The 19,138-nt window shown below is 44.0% G+C and overlaps 1 protein-coding gene across 1 annotated transcript in view; it reads left to right on the top strand.

Annotated features, from left to right (window-relative positions):
• Nucleotides 1–19,138, top strand: part of fmn2b (formin 2b) — a 209,779-nt gene that overhangs the window by 34,948 nt on the left and 155,693 nt on the right. The window contains exons 6-9 of the mRNA XM_060938883.1: nt 1,948–2,765; nt 3,013–3,390; nt 4,381–4,522; nt 17,914–18,001. Coding sequence (XP_060794866.1) covers nt 1,948–2,765; nt 3,013–3,390; nt 4,381–4,522; nt 17,914–18,001 — 1,426 coding nt within the window. The remainder of the gene's footprint in view (nt 1–1,947; nt 2,766–3,012; nt 3,391–4,380; nt 4,523–17,913; nt 18,002–19,138) is intronic.

Below are 19,138 nucleotides of genomic sequence, written 5' to 3' on the forward strand. Positions count from 1 at the left end.
TTGGACCCCAGTAAAATTCCTACTGACAGCTTACCAAAACTATTGACAAGATACTGCAAGACTACTGACAGGGCAAATTTGGGGTAAACAGGTCTGACGATGGTTGGAAAAAGCCAGTGTAATTCGCTAACTTTGGCCATTTAGTTATCAAAGCTTTTAATTCCTCACTTCAACTTTACAGGTGGACAAAATCACCAGCCCAGGCACCCATAAGAAATGGGCATTCAGGAGAGATTAGGGTGTACTCGCACCAGACCATGCCCAAATACGCTTGACCCTGAAAGTCCAGTTTGTTTGACGAGTGTGACCGTTGCACATCATGCACTTGCATAGCGCAACGGCACAAAAACCCCAAACCAGCCGCGACTCGTTTATATCGTGGCTTATTTGGAGTCATTTTTGGGTGAGGTGACGGTCCTCTCTCATGCTGTCCTGGTTCATCAATTTTGCAGTACAATTTAATGGAACATTTTTATGGTGGCAGCTGACATTGAGGAGGGAATTTGTACCTTTGTACTTGCCAATGACTATTCGTGCTCAATAAAGTGAGATTCAGAGCCGTTATTCACCCAAATGTTCGCACATCTAGTGATTTTTTTTTTATTTATTTTTTTTTTTTAGTTTAATTTTTGGGCACAGTTGATTATATTAGATGCGTAGTGTGCCAGTTAAGTGGGCCAGGACATGCTCAATGGTCACACGTGTCAAGTGAACTGGACTTTCAGGGTCAAATGTGCTTGGGCATAGTCTAGTGAGGGTACACCCTAATATCTCATGGGTGCCTGGGTTGGTGATTTTGTCCACCTGTAAAATTAAAGTGAAGAATTAAAGGCTTGGATAACTAAATGGCCAGAGTTGGTGAACTTGCATTTGGCGTTTTTCCACCTATCTTTCTTTCATTTAAGACAACCCTATGAAAAACATGGATTTGTTTTAAAATGGTGTGATATTGGCATGATACATGGGTACGGTGTCCTGATATCAGACTATGGCAACACAGCTTGTCCTTAACATCATTATTGGGATGCTTGGTAGGCTGTTGGTTCTTGCATAACGCATCTCTGAATGCCTTGGACCAATCAGTTGAGCATTTCAGAGTCGTGTAACAACTTGGCGCAAAAAAAAAAATGCACATCTTTTGCTTATGAAGCATCCAATTGTCTATGCTTCATCACTTGGCTGTCTGCTTCTTTCGTTGCTTTGTGAAGTCCCTCCATAGCACAAACGATCAAATATAACTACTAAATACAAGTTGAGACTTACAGCTGCCAACACAGGCAGTCATATAGATAGCTTATCCTTCTCAGAAAGATCTGATTTGTTCATAATCATCTTCAGGCTGTATGTCTCAATGTGTACTTTGCTCACACAGTGTGATTGTCAATAACACCCTCCTCTGATGTGCTGCGATGTTGTGCAGCATTCTTTCTCTTGGCTGAGTTCAGGAGATTTAGCAGGCTGAGGCCCAGCTGGAAATTTGGGGTATCCAGTGCTACAGACCTTGTGGGCAGAAGTAGGGCTGATTTGGTCTTTGAGGGGACACTGAGCAAATGCCCACCCCCTTCTGCCTTTCTCAGAGTGGGCTGCAAATGAGCCTCATCAAAATGTTTAGCTATCCTGTTGACTACTGCATAGGAATTCCTTACTAGAGAACTTTTTTTTTTGTATTTTTATTTTATTTTTTAAAGCATTGCATTGATTGGACATTGAAAATCAGTACCATGCCAGCTGTTTTAGCTGGACGGGAAGTTGAAGAATTGCAGATTCCTTCAGAGTCTGTGTGTCTCAAACTTTCTCTCACTGCAAGAGCCAGGATGACAAATTGCTAGTGGATCTTGCTCAACAAGTACTTTTGCCAGTTGCGTGTTATGTGCTGTATAGCTGTCTTCAACCCAGCAGGAAGCCATAGTTATAGTGCTGCAGCTTCACATTCTTCTCTCTTTTCAGGAGGAGTCCGTGCTGAACACTGTGCGCCTGAAGCAGGAGCACATGACTGTGATTCAGCAGTTGGAGCAGACGATCGAGGACCTGCGCAGCAAGATTGCGGAGCTGGAGAGGCAGCAACACCCCCTTCAGGACCAGGATGTCGGTACACAGGAGCAGGAGTGTGGAGGGGATGAGAGTTTCTTGCTGGATGTGTGCCATGTGGACCTGCAGACAGAGACCTGTGCTCTCCTTGCGTTAGAGGCCAAATCAGTGCAGACTTCCCCTACAAACGATAGCTTTATATTCAAAGTGCCTTCTTCAGAGCAGGGCAGCTCGGAGCAGCCTCTGCCTTCACTGAGTGAGCAGTCACTGGGAGTGGTGACAGAATCTCAGCCAGCAGGGACTGGATCTCCAAAAGCAGGACAGTTTGTGTGCACGTGTCAACAGCAACAGTGGTCTCCACCACCTCTTCCACCCCCATTGCCAGGTTTACCTGTACTACCACCTGCTCCACCTTTACCTGGAGTGTCCCCACCACCTCCACCTCTCCCTCTGCTATCAGAGCCCTCTATTCCCCAGCCCCTACCTGCTACAACTTTACCTCCAGAACCCCCTCCACCTTTACCTGGCCAAACTTTATGTCCGCCGCTGCCACCTCCTCTACCAGGGTCAGTTGTTCCACCTCTGCCTGGCCAAGCTGCAGTTCCACCTCCACCTCCCCCACTCCCTCCACCTCTGCCTGGCCAAGCTGCAATTCCACCACCACCTCTACCAGGGCCAGTTCCACCTCCCCCACTCCCTCCACCTCTGCCTGGCCAAGCTGCAATTCCACCACCACCACCTCTACCAGGGCCAGTTGTTCCACTCCCTCCACCTCTGCCTGGGTCAGTTGTTCCTCCTCTGCCTGGCCAAGCTGCAATTCTGCCACCACCCCCTCCACCCTTACCTGGAGCAGGGGCTCTACCACCACCCCCTCCACCCTTACCTGGAGCAGGGGCTCTACCACCCCCCCCTCCACCCTTACCTGGAGCAGGGGCTCTGCCACCACCCCCTCCACCCTTACCTGGAGCAGGGGCTCTGCCACCACCCCCCTCCACCCTTACCTGGAGCAGGGGCTCTGCCACCACCCCCTCCACCCTTACCTGGAGCAGGGGCTCTGCCACCACCCCCTCCACCCTTACTTGGAGCAGGGGCTCCGCCACCACCCCCTCCACCCTTACCTGGAGCAGGGGCTCCGCCACCACCCCCTCCACCCTTGCCTGGAGCAGGGGCTCCTGCACCAGTACTCCCAGGTACCTGTGGCCTCCCTCTTCCCAGCAGTTTGGGATCTCTGCCTCCTCCACTTCCTCCTGGACTGTGTGCTCTGGCTGCAGCCCAAGAGAAGTCTCCTCACAAGGGACTGGTGGAGCCACCACATCCCATGAAGCCCCTCTACTGGACCCGCATACAGCTCCATGCCAGAAAGTAACCTTCATACTACCTTAATGTCTTACTAGTCCCAAGTTTTGTAGTAAGTGCATGTTTCCAAAACAGCTGCTTAATCAAGAGCATACAATAACTTGAGATTCCTTGCCTAGAGAGAAACTGATGGACACCTCAACAGAAATGTGTGTATCTGAATATAGAAATTCCAGTATTATAGTTGCTGCATTTCTCCTCCGAAGTAGTCTGGTTTGTAGAATTAGTCTGATTGGAAACGGCAGCATACTGCACTGCTTGGGCTCTCTTTAATATATTAAAGCAGTGCCATTGAAGTGACATGCAAGATTTGATTACAACAATCATTTCATTGGCTTATGGTCCTGGTCCACAGAGAACCGTAGGCAGAATGAAATAGTAATTTAAAAAAAAAAATGCTTTGGAACAGGAGTAAAGAGTAACCATCTAGATCCATAATGACCAACCTTGGCTGAATATTACAGCAGGATCCATGAATGTAAAACAGCTTGTGCTGTATAATTGTTGGCTATCTTCCTTATAAGCAGATCAGTTCCTTATTGATCATAAGTTTGATTTATAATGGAAACCTCGTATAAAATTGTTGGGCCTAATCCTCCTTTTGTTTAGTTTTAGTTTGGATTATGATCTTATTATAATACAACACAGCAGTACAGTTAGGGATGCTCCAATCCAATAGTTTTTTGATGGTTTGGACTGCGACTAATCTAAAATGCAGGCTCTGTATTGGATCAGATTTTGACTTGGTTTCTGATCCATTCCACGATTGTATTTCTATCCATTCCTTGAACATGATGCAAAATTTGCTTGCAGGAAATATTTGGTTTTTGTGAGGATGTTCATATTGGGTGTTGGCTGGTACTCGGTGCTCTATCAGTGTCCTCACATTGGAGAAAATGACTGACTGATTACTTTCCTGATTTACAGAACTGTTTTATTTCTATCTTTACAACTGTGGCAGTGTGTCAACTATTTTTCCCCTTCCTGTTCTGTTAGAGAAGCGAGCCTTCTGATTTGGGAGAAGATTGAAGAGCCCTCTGTGGATTTTGAGGAGTTTGTAGAGCTCTTCTCCAAAACTGCAGTGAAGGAGAAGAAAAAGCCCCTCTCGGACACAATCACCAGGTCGAAGACCAAACAGGTGAGCCTGTAATGACGGAATAATGGAGGGGCTTATCACTGACACAGTTACTTTCAGAATTGGGAGGTAGCTTGGACCCCAGATGCAATGATTTAGATATTGTTCAGCAGTGCCTGGTTTAGATGGAAAGAGTTGAAAGCTGTGTTCTTTCAGAGGTCAAGTGAAAGCATTTACATGACCTTGACGGTCACGAGTACAAAACGGAAGTCTCCATGTGTACTAGTGCTGTACATGACGACTAAAATGTTTATGCTCAATATTAAAAAATACAATTATTTAATATTGGCAAAATTTAAACATTTGTATACATTCATATTTGCACCACAAATATTTAAATTGGCCTGATTTAAAAACTAGTTTCAGACCAGATTTTTATACCCACAAACTTTTTTATATTATGCTGCTGACCTAGATTGTTTTTATATTTGTTATTCCACAAAATCAAGTCGTACATGAGCTGATAGCTGATGAGGTGCATAGCATGGAGTTGGATGTACAGTAAGCCATGTGCGATAAGTGAGTGGGATAACTGTTTTATTCTATCCACATTTCACTTCACTGCATTTTGAGAAATGGAGCATTTATTTTTATTTTTTTTTGCAAATTCAGTAGATATAAACTTTATACAAAATGTCCAATCATTTCCGCTTAGGTGGACGACTTGAACTATGGAGCACTTGCATGTGATGTCACAGCCGATCCAGATTGTGACAGACGCCATTTTGTCGGTCAAACGCCATATTTCCGCCTACTACTTCTGGTTCTACTTCCACCTTTTCTTCTGGAAAACCCTACTATATACAATTCTACTACAACGGCTGCGGCTACAAGCTCTCCCTACCTGTGCACGTTTTTTTTTTTTTGTTTTGTTTTTTGTGTGTTTTTGCGTGTTCGTCTGTATCGGACTTCAATATCCACTACAACCGTATGGACTTGCTGGACATTGGTTTCCAGCAGAAAATGACGGTTTGTAGCGATTTCCATCGCATGCACAACATTCCGGATGAGATACAGGGATGTGATTTTTCCGTGAATTCGTGGAATTCCGCTTTTTTCACCTCAAAACTTGAAGAAAATTTTTTCCGATTTTTCCCTCATCCACATTCGTATCCTATTCGTTCCGACTTTGTTTGAAAGATGGCAGCCTCGGATTTGCATCTTTACGCCTTGATCACGGAGGCTGCCATCTTTCAACTCTTTGTTTGAAGCGAGCTTACGTACAGCTATCTAACAAGCGCATTCATTGGTTGTTACAGAGCGATGAGCCAATCACGTACCTCGTTTCATCTCATTGACGTAATTACGTCATTTACGCAATTACGTCATTGAGATGAAACGAGGTACGTGATTGGCTCATCGCTCTGTAACAACCAATGAATGCGCTTGTTAGATAGCTGTACGTAAGCTCGCTTCAAACAGAGTTGAAAGATGGCAGCCTCCGTGATCGAGCGTAAAGATGCAAATCGAGTTAAAGAAATCGACAGAATGGTGAAAAAAAAGTTCCGCTGGGAGTGGTTGGAGAAAAACCGCGGCTCGCCTTGGGGCGAATTACGTCACAAGGCGCGGGGCTAGCGGGCCCTGCTCGCGCTGGTTCTTTGGGGGGGGGTGAGAGTGTGTGTGAGAGAGTGAGCGAGTGTGTGTGTCAGAGTTGCATGTTGACCATTAAATTGGCTTGAATTTGTTAATCATGACAAGGTTTTTTTTTTTTTTTTTTTTTCGTGTTTGCGCTTGCCATTTTAGTACAATTTTTAAGTCAGAAAACCCCAGAACCCAGGAGCTTCGGGGGGCTTCCCCCCTTGTCCCCCCACCAGGCCGCTGCCCTGGACCAGCTGGGGGCCTGTGGCCCCCAGCCCCCTGGCTAAAATTTTCAGATAATTTCACCAGCCCCAAATCACATCCCTGGAGATAGTGAGACCAGCGGGGTCTCCGTGGATTGTTATCGGAAGCAAAGCGAAGGAGGCGGCGCCGGGAGCGGAAGCAAAAGCGAGGCTGCGGGCAGAGCCGGCCTGTTGACTAAGCTCAGAAAACAGCCGCTCAAATCTCCACTGCTAAGCCTCTACCTCTCCAACGCCAGATCCATGGTAAACAAGACGGACGATTTGGAATTACAGCTGGAATTACCCTATTCTATTCTATAATCGGCTGGTCAGTGCAACTAGTATCAGTACTAGTAAAACTTAAGTGACTTACCCGTCCAATGAGGATTATTTTCTTGTTTACAAGATGCCACATCTGAGTCGCTGACAAATCCTGAATTTTTGTAAAGATAACTGTCCAGAGATTTATAAGCACGCAGTGCTTCACCACTGAACAGCGAGGGAAAGTTAATGAGGTAATTATACACATCTGGGTATTCCGCTGGCAGTTCAATATCCACTGACACGGTCGTGAAAACTACGTCCGGTAAGCCATAAGGGTCACTAATCTGTAGATCGTTTGTTTTAGACATATCTAGTTATCTGTTCATTAGAAAAATGAGCCGTGTAGTCTGTCGGTTGAAATTGATCCATTCTGTACACGAGTGCAGCAGTATTCAGCTGTGTTTTTTACCGACAAGATGGCGGCTGTTGACTTTCCGGTCACGTGACTGCAAGATCTCTATTGATGGCTGCACAAATTGACTTAACGTTTTTATCCCCTGCTGGCCGGAAGGCCTGAAGGGGGATTCTGTCGTGGTGAAGTCTGTCCCAGAAAGAGTTCTCACCTTCTGAAATCAGCTTCTCTCATAATTTTTGGAGGAATTTCACAAAACTTGGCTTTGTTATAGGACAGTAATACACACATTGCAGCTTTGTTTGCAATATATTGTAGCAGGGAATATTGTGCTCTCGGAGCACTCTTGTTTTGTAGAAAGTGCTGTTCTGCTGATGAATAGCTTTAGACATTTCATTCTTGGACATTTCAGTGATTTTGTAATTTTCAAACTTTTTTGAGCTTTCGAACCAGTCTTAAAAATAAATTCAACAAATTTTAATGCTTAAAGATGGATGTAAACAAACTGGAGAAATGACAGTAGCAATTTGTGAAATGCTGATTTCTTAATACGTTTTTGTATTTTTTGGTTTTGAGTAGTTTTTATTTCCTCCTCGGTTGGTTCAGCAGCACACGCTGCCATTTTTTTTTTCTCTCATGGTATGAGCCGATAGCCTCGTAGTAGAGCAGCCAGTCAGAGTGCATGATTGCTCATATGTAGTGAATGTGGATAGAATGTTGGCATGCTGCCTTATAAGTAGGCATTTATTCCGTGTCTCGGGCTTGTCAAGCCGTGTGCTGTCCTTGTAGAAATAAATCGATGCCCAGATGATCTCTCTTGGCTCCTTGATCGTTACGTAAGCAAAGGAGCTTTGGAACTCCCCAGTGCAGGGCTCGACATTAACGGTTGTCTGCTTGTCCGGGACAAGTGATGCTTAATGTCGGACAAGTTCATCGTCTCGGTTACTTGTCCAATCGGACAAGTGCCAAAATAGGCCGATATTCGGGTTACATATCAAATTTATCAGTTTATTCACATGATTTCCGAAGCATCTCACTTGACATAGTGTTTTGATGAATCGCCGGATGTTTCTATTCGGAAAGAGCGATATGCGCAATATTCCACTTGCGAAACCGGCCAATACCGCTTCGTGTATTTGAGCTGAAAAGTAAACGGTCGTTTAGGATTGGTTTTAATTGTCATACACGTGGATTTGTTGACATTTCTGTTGGTGGGATCATTATTCAATTGTATATTTACTTTTGAGTATGTTGTAATTTCCAAATCTTTGAATTGTTGGTGTGCATTATATAGCAGAGCGTGTGTGGCGGGGAATGTGCGCCTGCATGCGTGTGGATTGACGGAGTGAGGCAGGAGTGGGGAAAGTTATCTATGAAATACCAAGCTGTCAAATGGCTGCTAATTGGGTTACCGGCTGTATTAATTAACTAATTAGTAATGGGAGTTTAGGAATTTGAAACATAGAGCTCTATAATTTAGATATAATTATGATTTATTTGAAATTCTTTTTTTTGACCCTTAAATACCATACAGGAGCCACACTGAATAACTGGACAATCAGTGGAGGATGTATATGCAAAATTAATAATTTAAAAATGAAATATATAATTTAAATTTTCTGGTTTTCAATTTCTCATAAATTAATGATTGATGGAGTCCAATTGATGGAGCAGAATTCAAGGGTTGATAGATGAAGATGAATAAACTATTTGTATCCATTCATCTGTGAGTCAATAGAGGTGAGGAGGTTTTCATAAGATATTATCTTGTCGTTTGATGCACTGAAATCTAGTTATAATAGTCAGTGATTTACAGTATTAATCAGTCAATTTTATCAGTTTTTTTATTTGTAGCATTATTTGTTTCTCTTGTCCAAACTAGTGATATCTCAAGTCATAAATTTTATGATAATGTTACTTTGTGATGTTTGTTACTGAACTGCAGAGTACTGATCTGTGTCTATATAATGGTTAATGTTTCTGGATCTCAGTTATTTTAAGATTATATGTTCATAATTTCTAGTCTATTGGAATATATTGCTTCTGAACTTCAGCATAATTGGTGAATTATGGTATCGGTCTGTTTTACTATATTTTTGAACTTTTGCCTCAGATCAAGTATTAACTTTTTTTTTTTTAAAGATTTTTTTTTTTTGGGGGGGGGTGCTTTTTCACCTTTATTGGATAGGTCAGTGTAGAGACAGGAAATGAGCAGGAGAGAGAGACGGAGGGATCAGGAAATGACCTCGGGTTGGAATCGAACCCAGGTCCCCGGATTTATGGTATGGCGCCTTATCCACCTGAGCCATGATGCCCCCAAGTATTGATAACTTTAGATATTATGCATATGTTGTGAATTCGGAAACAAATGCAATTAAGATTGTTGGGTTACAAAGGTTTTTTTTTTTTTTTTCCTTCCTCAAATATTTCTTTGGACAAGTCAACTTCACTTTCGGACAAGTAAATTTCCTTTCAACTTGCCCGACAGGACAAGTGGTTTCAAAAGTTAATGTTGAGCCCTGCAGTGGTCGTGTCCACATCATTCAGTCCATCTGTTTGGAGATAACGTTCAATACATGCAATGTGGTGATTTGTGATTAAGCGCAAATCCGTTTGTTGGCGGTATCCAATTGTACAACCTGTCAACCAACCAAGTCGACTCGTACCGATAAAGCATCCGTGTCACTCGGCCATGTGTTTGTAGGCAACATCTTTCCGCATCTCTGCTAACAATGAAGCACTTTCCTTCATGGCCTTTTGCCTTGAGCCAGAATGAATATGCATAGCTGTTCTGATCAGGTTGGTTCGCAGATGGTGTCTAGAGAGCTTCAGTCACCCGTTAGTGAGAACCCATCTAGCTCTCCCAGCCCACATTACTGGAACTTACCACACCTCAGCCAGTGTCCCCTTGGGCTGTGGATGGACTTCGAGAGTCATAATGCACCAGTCACGGCACTGAAAACATGGATACAATTAGAAACATTCTTGGTGTCTGATATATTTATTTAAATCTACTACTTTTTTTTTTCCCCTCCCCTCCCATTTAGTTGCTCAAATAATTTTGATGAACACTTTCAGTTTTTGCCTTTCTAGGCAAGGTTCCTAAAATGACTGTAGTGCATTGCTTGAAGCAACAGATGTATGGATGTAGATTTCAAGTAGTAGTGGGGGGCTTTGAATACAAGCCTCCAGGTCAAATTTGAGTCTGGTGCGTGCAACCAGTGAGCTCGGCTGTCTTCAGGTTAATAAAACTGTATCCGGTCCAGATGATGCAGCTGATGCTGGAATATTTGCAAACCAAGAGTGCTTCCATGGCGTGTGGGGAGCTTGCCATGGATCGAAGCACTGTCTGGGACTCTGCATACAGACGCACCCTGGCTTTTATCTAGATGGCTGGAGGAAAAGCATAGCGGTGTTGAGCTCTGTGGCCAGTTTGGTTTTGCCCTTTTGATGATTCTCTGATGTTGGGCCGATGAGGTTCTTCAAGGTGATCCTTCTCGCTCCGTTTGCATGTTGGGGAAAGCCATGGCCTAATGGTCAGAGAAGCAGCTTGGGGACCAAATGGTCACTGGTTTGATTCCCTAAACCAGCAGGAATGGCTGAGGTGTCCTTGAGCAAGGCCTCTAACCCCAAACTGCTCCTCGGGCTGCTCTGGGTATGTTGTACGTTGCTTTGGAGAAGTAGGTGTGTACCCTTTGATTTACACAAACCAAAGACCCACAAAAAAAAAAAAATGGAATGCAGTTTGATATGCTGCACTTGGAGACACATACTCTAGTCACTGTTGATTTGAATACACCGGAGACTCGTTTGATTTGGAGTCCTGTTCGAGCAATGTGGCAATGGTGCAGCCTGGCGCATCATCGGACCACAATTTATTGGTCTTGCAGCTTAGCTTGTTGTCAAGATGCCAATTTGGCGGTCTCGCAGCTTGGCTTTCGCTTTTTGCCTCTAAAACACAGCGAATGTGTCCGAGGGTTGCAATCTTGTTGCCAGGGGTTGGTGGTTACACCAGAACACACTTTCAGAAAAGCGTTGTGGGTACTGTGTTGGCGTGATTAGCAAAACCTCAGTGCAAAATATGATTTGTATTGTAAGAACGAATTCAATCCTGTAGATTTTTACATCGTTTAGTGTTATAGCGGTCATGAATTTAAGCAGCGGTTTTGACTGCGTCAAGGATAGTGTTCATCTATTATGAAAAATATACAGCTAGAAAAGTCTGCCATCTCTTCTCGTATTGCTTTGGAGCTTTGCTCATAAGTATCGAATGTTTCACTGTGCGCATGCAGAGCTAGGATTTCACCCAGCACTGATTTTGATCTGTACGTTTTGCGGATCAGGCTTCTTGTTTTTAGTCTGCGAGCTTCCGACCGTCGAACTCTGTGCAGATGTGGCCGTGGTGAGTCTGCGGTTTAATAAGGGAGAGGAGGGTGTTCCTCGGGAGCACAGTTATGAGCGGCGGCATGTTTGTGTCGCGGCCTGAAATGCTGTGGCGTCTGTGGCTGCTTTGTTCAGGAAGGCTCTCGTGTCTGCAGTGTAACGGAGACTCGGCTCCTGCTCCCACAGTGGGGAAAAGCAGGAACGCTGCGAACTTGGTTGCTCCAGATCAAAATCTGTTGGTACACAGAGATGGAATTTATTTATTTGGGTTAAATTGTTTTTGTGCTTTGTCTGCTGCAAGTGTGGTTCAGGTACACAGTCATATTTGTCTGTTTCCTATAATTTACTGTTTGTGTGCGAGTTTTTTTTTTTTTTAAATTCCTCCCCTCTTAGTTATTTTAGAAATGATTGATTAGGTTCATCAGTCTCGGTATTTAGGATGCAACATTCCAGTGTGTTGACTTGACCCAGTCCAACTCTCCCAGTCTGCACTGCACCTCAGTCAGGGTCCTCTTGGGTTGTGGATGGGTCATAGGGCTTGTAATGCGCTGCTCCCGGCATGATGAATACAATTGGGCATTCTTGATCTGAGGTTGATCAGTTGTGCGGATTTGGAGCACTGAAGATTCCGAATAGCACTTTTACTTTTTGCTGTCCATACCCTTGTCGAGGTTCCTGAAATGACCATGCTGCTTGGAGCAAGAGAGCCATCGAAGTGGAGAATGTTCCTGCAGTTGGGATTTGGGTGGCATGTGCAACCAGTGAGCTCGGCTCTCCTCAGTTTTCTAGCAAAACTGAATCTGGTCTAGCAGACGCATGAATATTCATATACTAAGATTTGCTTCCATGGCCAGTAGGGAAGCTCAGTCTGGATCAGAACGCTGTGTGAGTGTCTGCATGCAGACACGCACTGGCTTTATCTGGCTGGCTGGAAGAAGAGCGTAGCAGTGTTGGTCGCTGTGGCCAGTTTGGCTTTGCCTTTTTTGATGGTCCTCCAGTGTCTGGCCAGTCAGATCCTTCAGTTTGACTCACCCACTTTGCATCTTTTAAAATGTGCGAGTTAAGCAACGTAACGACGAGCTTCATCAATCTCTGTATTTATGATGGTTGTTTTCCATTCCAAACAGTAGGTTAGGAATGAAGACCAAATGGATCTGTTCTAATGCCGGGTGTACGGTTTATATTACGACTTTAGTTTGAAGACCTTATCAGGAGAGTTTCCTTGCTGCTGTGTTTCGCTTATTCTTTCAGTCGATGTGATGGTGTAGCTGTTGGCTCCGGTGAAGGAAATGCTGCCTCTGCTACTGTCGGTGTCCGATAAGGTGGTTCTGTCTTGGTACGGTCTCTTATACCCTGTCCACACTAGGGATTTTGTACCAATACGAAACTACTTTCGTACCGCAACACCTGTCCACACTAGCAACTACAGTATACCGGTACTGTAGCGGTATAACTGTATCGGTACTGTAGTGCTTCGCGTAGTGTGGACAGATGAAGCGGCTCTGTATCGATACAAATATAATGCGCATGTGCAAAGTCACACACCTCAATCGATGTCTTAGCTGAATAAAATAGTGAAGAACGGTGATTCGTTTGTTTCTCAACTGCCTCGCGCGTTTTATACGATTCGACTGAATAAATGACTACCAGAAATAGACTGTACACGGACAACAAAAAGCACACGCGTTGTTTCATCCGTACTGAATCCGAGAGAGGCCCTTCATATCCTTATTTATTTATTTTTTTATTCACCTTGTTATCCCGAGATAACGACATAATTAATTCAGGATCTCAAGAACACAACTAATTCGAGATCTAAAGAAAACAAAACCGTTATTTCGAGATCTCGAGAAAACAAAACAATTATTTCATGATCTCGAGTAAACAGCTGAGAAATGGTTCATTCGGGCGCGCCAAGAGACTTGTGATATGCTGACTTTGGGGCTATTTCTCATTCTGTATAGACGCAACTTTGGTCATTAGAACGTGTGGAATAATCGATCACCTAATAAGGCAATATTTTGATCAGGGGTTGACACAGGGAGAGATTGCATTAAGTCTTTTAATAAGGGATAATTTCAAAATTAGTCCGCGGCACCTCCGCAGAAGACTGGCCCGGCTTCGTCTCTACCGACGGAGATACAGTGATCCAGCTGAGATCATGAAATTTTGTTTTCTCGAGATCTCGGAATAATGGATGCCATATATTCTCGGAAGGAAGTTACTCGGTAACCACGGAAACATTTCGTGCACGCGCATTTCAACTACCGTGAAAGAAAACCGCAAACATTTCTCGCTAGTGTGGACAGATGCACTAAACTGTCCCGGTATACTTTATCGATACAGTTATACCACTTTCGTACCGGTATAAGTGTGAACACAGCATTAGAGAAGAAAGCATGGCCTGTGTTGATTAGTCATACTGAAGAAGGGTGTGATTTCTGTCTGTCAGTCGCTCATGGTGATGGATACAGCCTTTGTGGCTAGTTGTTGCAGTGAAGGTGGGCATGGTTTCTGAGGTGCTTGGCCCAGTTTAAGTTGCTGCGACTCCCCTCCCCTTCCTCTTGCCCTTGGTGAAGGTGGATGTGGTCTCTTGTAAGTCCCAGGGAAGGAAGGTGTGGCTACACCATAGGCCTTTGAAGCCTTTTGTCAAATCGGGATCCAAGCAACAGGTGTTCCCTCTATTCTGCTTAGCCCCTGCCTTTGTAGGTTGAGAGCAGTGAAATAGGGTGTGGCCTCATACCAATTGGTGCAGATGTGGCTTTGGTCTGACTGTCCCAGCTAAGAGGGTGCGGCCTATGCGCCGGTCAGTTTTGCCTCCTTCACTCTAAGCATAAATTGAAAATTAAGTGTTGACTTGCATCAGTTTGAAATGTTGGCTGACTTTAGAATTTCAGACATTGGACCGTTTTTAATTAATTGGCGAGGCATGTGCGCTTTCCTTCAGGAAATGTTCTGTCACACTTGATCTCAAAGATTGGCAGCTTGGAAAAGAATGGCATCCAAGTCCCATGTTTAAGACTTTCTCAAATAGCATGCTAGTTGAAATAATTGGGTTCTCTTCCTCCAGAAGTTGGTAGGAATAAGTTTTCTTGTGTAATTGAGGGGCTGACGGCAACGTAGCGGAGATGCTCTCTCTTCCATACACACGTGTTGAATTGCAAGATCGGTATAACATCAAACCACTGCCATCTTTAATGGATTGCTCCTAACTGGCATGAAAGGCCTTGAGAGGACGGAATGATTGTGTTTCTCTCGTTGTTTAATGTTTGTGGTTGCGTTTTGGCAGCAAAGAACACAAAGCAGCAGACACTCGTAATGAGCTCGAGAAAGAGGAAAAACATTAGGAATCATTAAAGTGCATATATTTGCTATGAAGACGCCAGTGTTTTCCACACCAATAAATATTTAACTACCATTTAAGAAAATGTATTTTTGTGACAACTCTTTTTGAAAATATTGTTCAGTGTCGTCGTCCCCCTTCCCTTTTTGGGGTTGATGGGCTGAAACTTTCTTTTTGCATTCATAAGTAGTCACTTGGAGCAGTGTATTTCTGGAGTGTATCCGTTTTTGCCAGTTTGAGACCTTGGTGTCATTGGACATGCCAGGCCAGACTCGGTGTGTTGTAGTGATCATTCTCAAAGCACGATTCTGGGAGAGTGCGCCAGTGTGTTGGACCCAAAATGGTGAACTTTAGCTCAGTGGCTTTAGGTAATGCTGTTCCATTGGTGTCTTTTGTACAACGCTGGTCTCTTAAGACGCACCTTGTTCAAGTTAGTGGAATTTTTATTTTTTAATTAAACTTTTTTTTTTTTTTTTTCCCAGACCATGTCCTGGGCTGCTGCCTTTAAACTCCGTCTCAAATCTGTACGTAAATCTGAAGTGCACTCTTGAGATTTGTGCATATCGTTTGACAATCAAGTGGTGACCTTGACCCAAACCCCACTTCCTTCTTTTTCTTTCTTTTCCCCTGCTGTGCTTGTGCTCCCCCCTCTCCTTTGCAATTATTTAATCAAGGAAACTGTTTCTTTGCCTCTGGCTAATGGCAAATGGACACTATTAATTTCTGATCCTGCCCTTAGATTTTAGGACCGAATCTCCCCCCCCCCGCCGTCACTCCTACTTTCCCTGCTCCTCTAATCGGCTGGAATTGGTTATCGTGGATCACAGAGGAAAAAATGAAAATGCTTCAAAGAAGGGCAAATTCTGTTTATTAAGTGATGGTCAAATCATGCAGAGTTTCTCTGTATAGGATTTTGCGGTCATTTGTTTTAATCAGAGTTGTTTAAATGCACTGTACATCCTTGTAACGTAATGTCTTGTATGTCTTCTGTGGAAACAATATTCCCATTTAAGCACACAAACCAACCTCAGATGTTGCGTGCAAAATGGTATCGTCATTGTGGAATCTGGCCAAATTCAAAACAGTAGTATTGTAATTGTCAGAGAAAGCCACGGCAAAAGAACAATGGTGCTCAGAGGGGCAGTAATCCAAATAACCAACAGCCTTGTTTACCCTGTGGCATTAGAAATGCGATGAGTGAGCAATAAGAGTGACTTCACTTTATTTGTCGAAACGTACTCCGAAATGGACAGTGTTGCAAAGCCGCTTTATAGAAATTCACGTCTCGAGCCACTGCAATCGCCGACATGAAACATAATCCTTGCGTTTCCCCAAAGTCGTTAGATTTCATTGTAATGAAACCTTGCTACTGTGTTAGGAATACATAACTGGGTTCTTCAAGTCAACTTTATTGTCAAATATGCTATACATGCTCGACATACAGCACAGATGAAATATCAGTCCTCTCTGACCCACGGTGCAAACAGGCAATGCAATAAATAAAAATAGAATAATTGAGAAACAATATACAGTATAAACACTAGATAGGAACTAGACATAGACTAAACACAAACAATATAAACAGTATAAACACTAGATATGAACTTGGGCAAAAAATGAAATTGCTGATAAATCTGTCCAAGACATCACACACTTTTGTACCTTTTGTAGTAGAGCTTATGGGTAAATATGGTGTGGTGGAGTAAAAAGCCAAAGATGTCCACGAGCGCCGGCGGTTTTCTCCGCCGGTTACTCAAGCCCGGGGGGGGAATTATTATTTTTCTTAAATAAATCTTATCCACTGCCCATCATTTGCTGCAAATCGAGTTATTTTACCACAATCTTCTTCGATTTGATTGTAGCATGACCGGAAGCAATGTCATATTTGTTGATTGATTCTTGCACTCTGATTGGCTGAGTGCAAGAATGACTGACTGACCACGCTGTAGTGTATGTAGTTATGTTAGAGAGCCAGGCAGCGTACTACAGAGGGGAACTGAGAGAGCCAAGCACGCAGACATCGGGAGGGGAAATTTCATACATAATTTACAAGGAAATGGTGAGTAACTTATTAGCTGAGAATGCAATAGAAGCTACCAGAAGGCATTTAAATTTTCAGAGGGGCGTGCGCTCAGACCCCTCTGGCATTAACGTGCCTTTGGCGTGCTGCGGCAGTTTCGCAGTGTCAGATTCCAGGGCCGCCAAGTACTTTTTTTTTTTTTTTTTTTTTTTAAAATTAAAAAAAAAGCCGGCTTACTTCAGATTTTCTGGAGAACCCTGAAAGCCTTTTTTTTTTTTTCTTTTTTTTTTTCCCTGGGTGGCATGGTGGTGTAGTGGTTGGCACAGTCACCCCACAGCAAGAAGGTTCTGGGTTTGAGCCCAGTGGCTGACAGGCCTTTCTGTGTGGAGTTTGCATGTTCTCCCTGTGTCTGCGTGGGTTTCCTCCGGTTTCCCCCACAGTTCAAAGACACGGCTTGGTTAACACGGGGTGGCCCTGTGCTGAAGTGCCCTTGCGCAAGGCACCTAAACCCCCCCCCAACTGCTCCCTGTGTGCTGTAGCATAGCTGCCCATTGGTGGGTGTTTTTGCTTCTTCAAATGGGTGAAATGCAGAGAGTAGTTTCACTGTGCTTAAATGTACATGTGAAAGGTTTTTTGGGGGGGGGCTGTTGAAAAGCGGTGTTTGGATTGCATGGTAAGGGGCATCTGGTTCATTTTTTTTGGGGGGGGGGGGGGGGCTTTTTTCACCCTTGTTGGATAGGACAGTGTAGAGACAGGAAATGAGCGGGAGAGAGAGACGGGGAGGGATCGGGAAATGACCTCGGGTCGGAATCGAACCCGGGTCCCCGGATTTATGGTATGGCGCCTTATCCACCTGAGCCACGACGCCCCCCACTTCTTTTTTCATGAAGTGTCTGCCACCTGCCTCCCCCCCCAAAAAAAAGGCATATTGCTGAACATTGACCTAATGTTAGAGGCGTGCACTAGTAGGATGTCTCTGTTATGGTGTCATTGACACTAAATGCTGCTTTTTGCAATGATCAGGAAAGCTTTGAGTGACAGATCTTTGCATACACATTTCTACAAGCCAGGTATGCATTTGGAACCTGGAATAAATGGATGCCGATCTAAGCTCGAGCTGCTTATTTGCCGATTGTGTTTGTGTTGCTGTAGGTGGTGAAGCTGTTGAATAACAAGCGTTCTCAGGCTGTGGGGATTCTCATGTCCAGCCTCCACCTCGACATGAAGGACATCCAACATGGTGAGTGCTACATGCAAAATGCAGTAAGAAACAACACCAAGCATAAATTCTTTAAATGCCCCAAGCATACACCAGGCACAAGGAGTAATAACATCGCAGACGGACACGAACGGTACACAGACCAGTAAATAACAGGTTAACGTTAACACGTCAAGTTATAAACGCCACTGCAGGCAGACGCGGGCATGATGGGTACTTGGAGAACAAACACAAGCAGGGTAAACAGATGATAAACATGATCCGAGTGGTTAACGTTAGCACCGGCGCGGCCGGTTGTACGCTTTGCTCACACCCTTGGTTGAACCGTCCGTGGAACGCTTATTAGGAACAGCCACGATTGGTCAAGTGTCTCACATGGGAAATCTGAGTGGTTAAAACATGTGTTTCCTAAATAGCGTTGTTTATAAGGGAAAGGCACAGCTTTGATGTCGTAAACGGATCAAAATGGCTGCCATGAATTTCAGCATCTTGTAATTATTCATTAATTATTAACTGGAAATCATTCATTACAAAGGAATTTATGCGGTCGATTTCGGTCTGTGAACTCGAAATGCCTTCGATGGCGGTATGCAGTCATGATTGGGGTCAAAGAAGAAAAGCAAGTAGTGTTTGCCCCAGTCTCTCCCCCCCCTTTATTTTATTTATTTTTAAATTTCATGTCGTATTGATTAAATATGGCCACGCTCTGTGTGTCGTCTGAGCAGCTATCCAGGCTGGTGGGTGTGTGTGTGGGGGGAAGCTGTGACCCTGTCTGGTCCATTCTGGGTGGTAGTGAGCGAGTTTCCTCTGCGTTATCTGCTGATGCTCGGATAGCTGTGGGCAGATTCTGGGTACGCCAAGGGTAAACAGGATTATAAGATCCATATTTCTGATGAAGTTTCAGTTCCTACAAGCAGTCGGTCTTTGCTCAAGCCTGCTGGTTTGTTGTGTTTAGAAATGTTGCTTTGTGATGGTATGTGGTAATGTAACACACGCATTGGGATGATTCTGGTATATCTGTAGAGCTACTTTAATCTCTCCTATTCAGTATTTTGTTGGTTTCATTTGAATGTTAGAAGAATAAAACTGCTTTGTGTATATACATGGTCGTATTGAATATCAGCACAGCTGCGATTACCTGTGGCTGAATCGCAGCTA

This window comes from Neoarius graeffei, chromosome 14, assembly GCF_027579695.1.
Source record: "Neoarius graeffei isolate fNeoGra1 chromosome 14, fNeoGra1.pri, whole genome shotgun sequence".
NCBI lineage: Eukaryota > Metazoa > Chordata > Actinopteri > Siluriformes > Ariidae > Neoarius > Neoarius graeffei.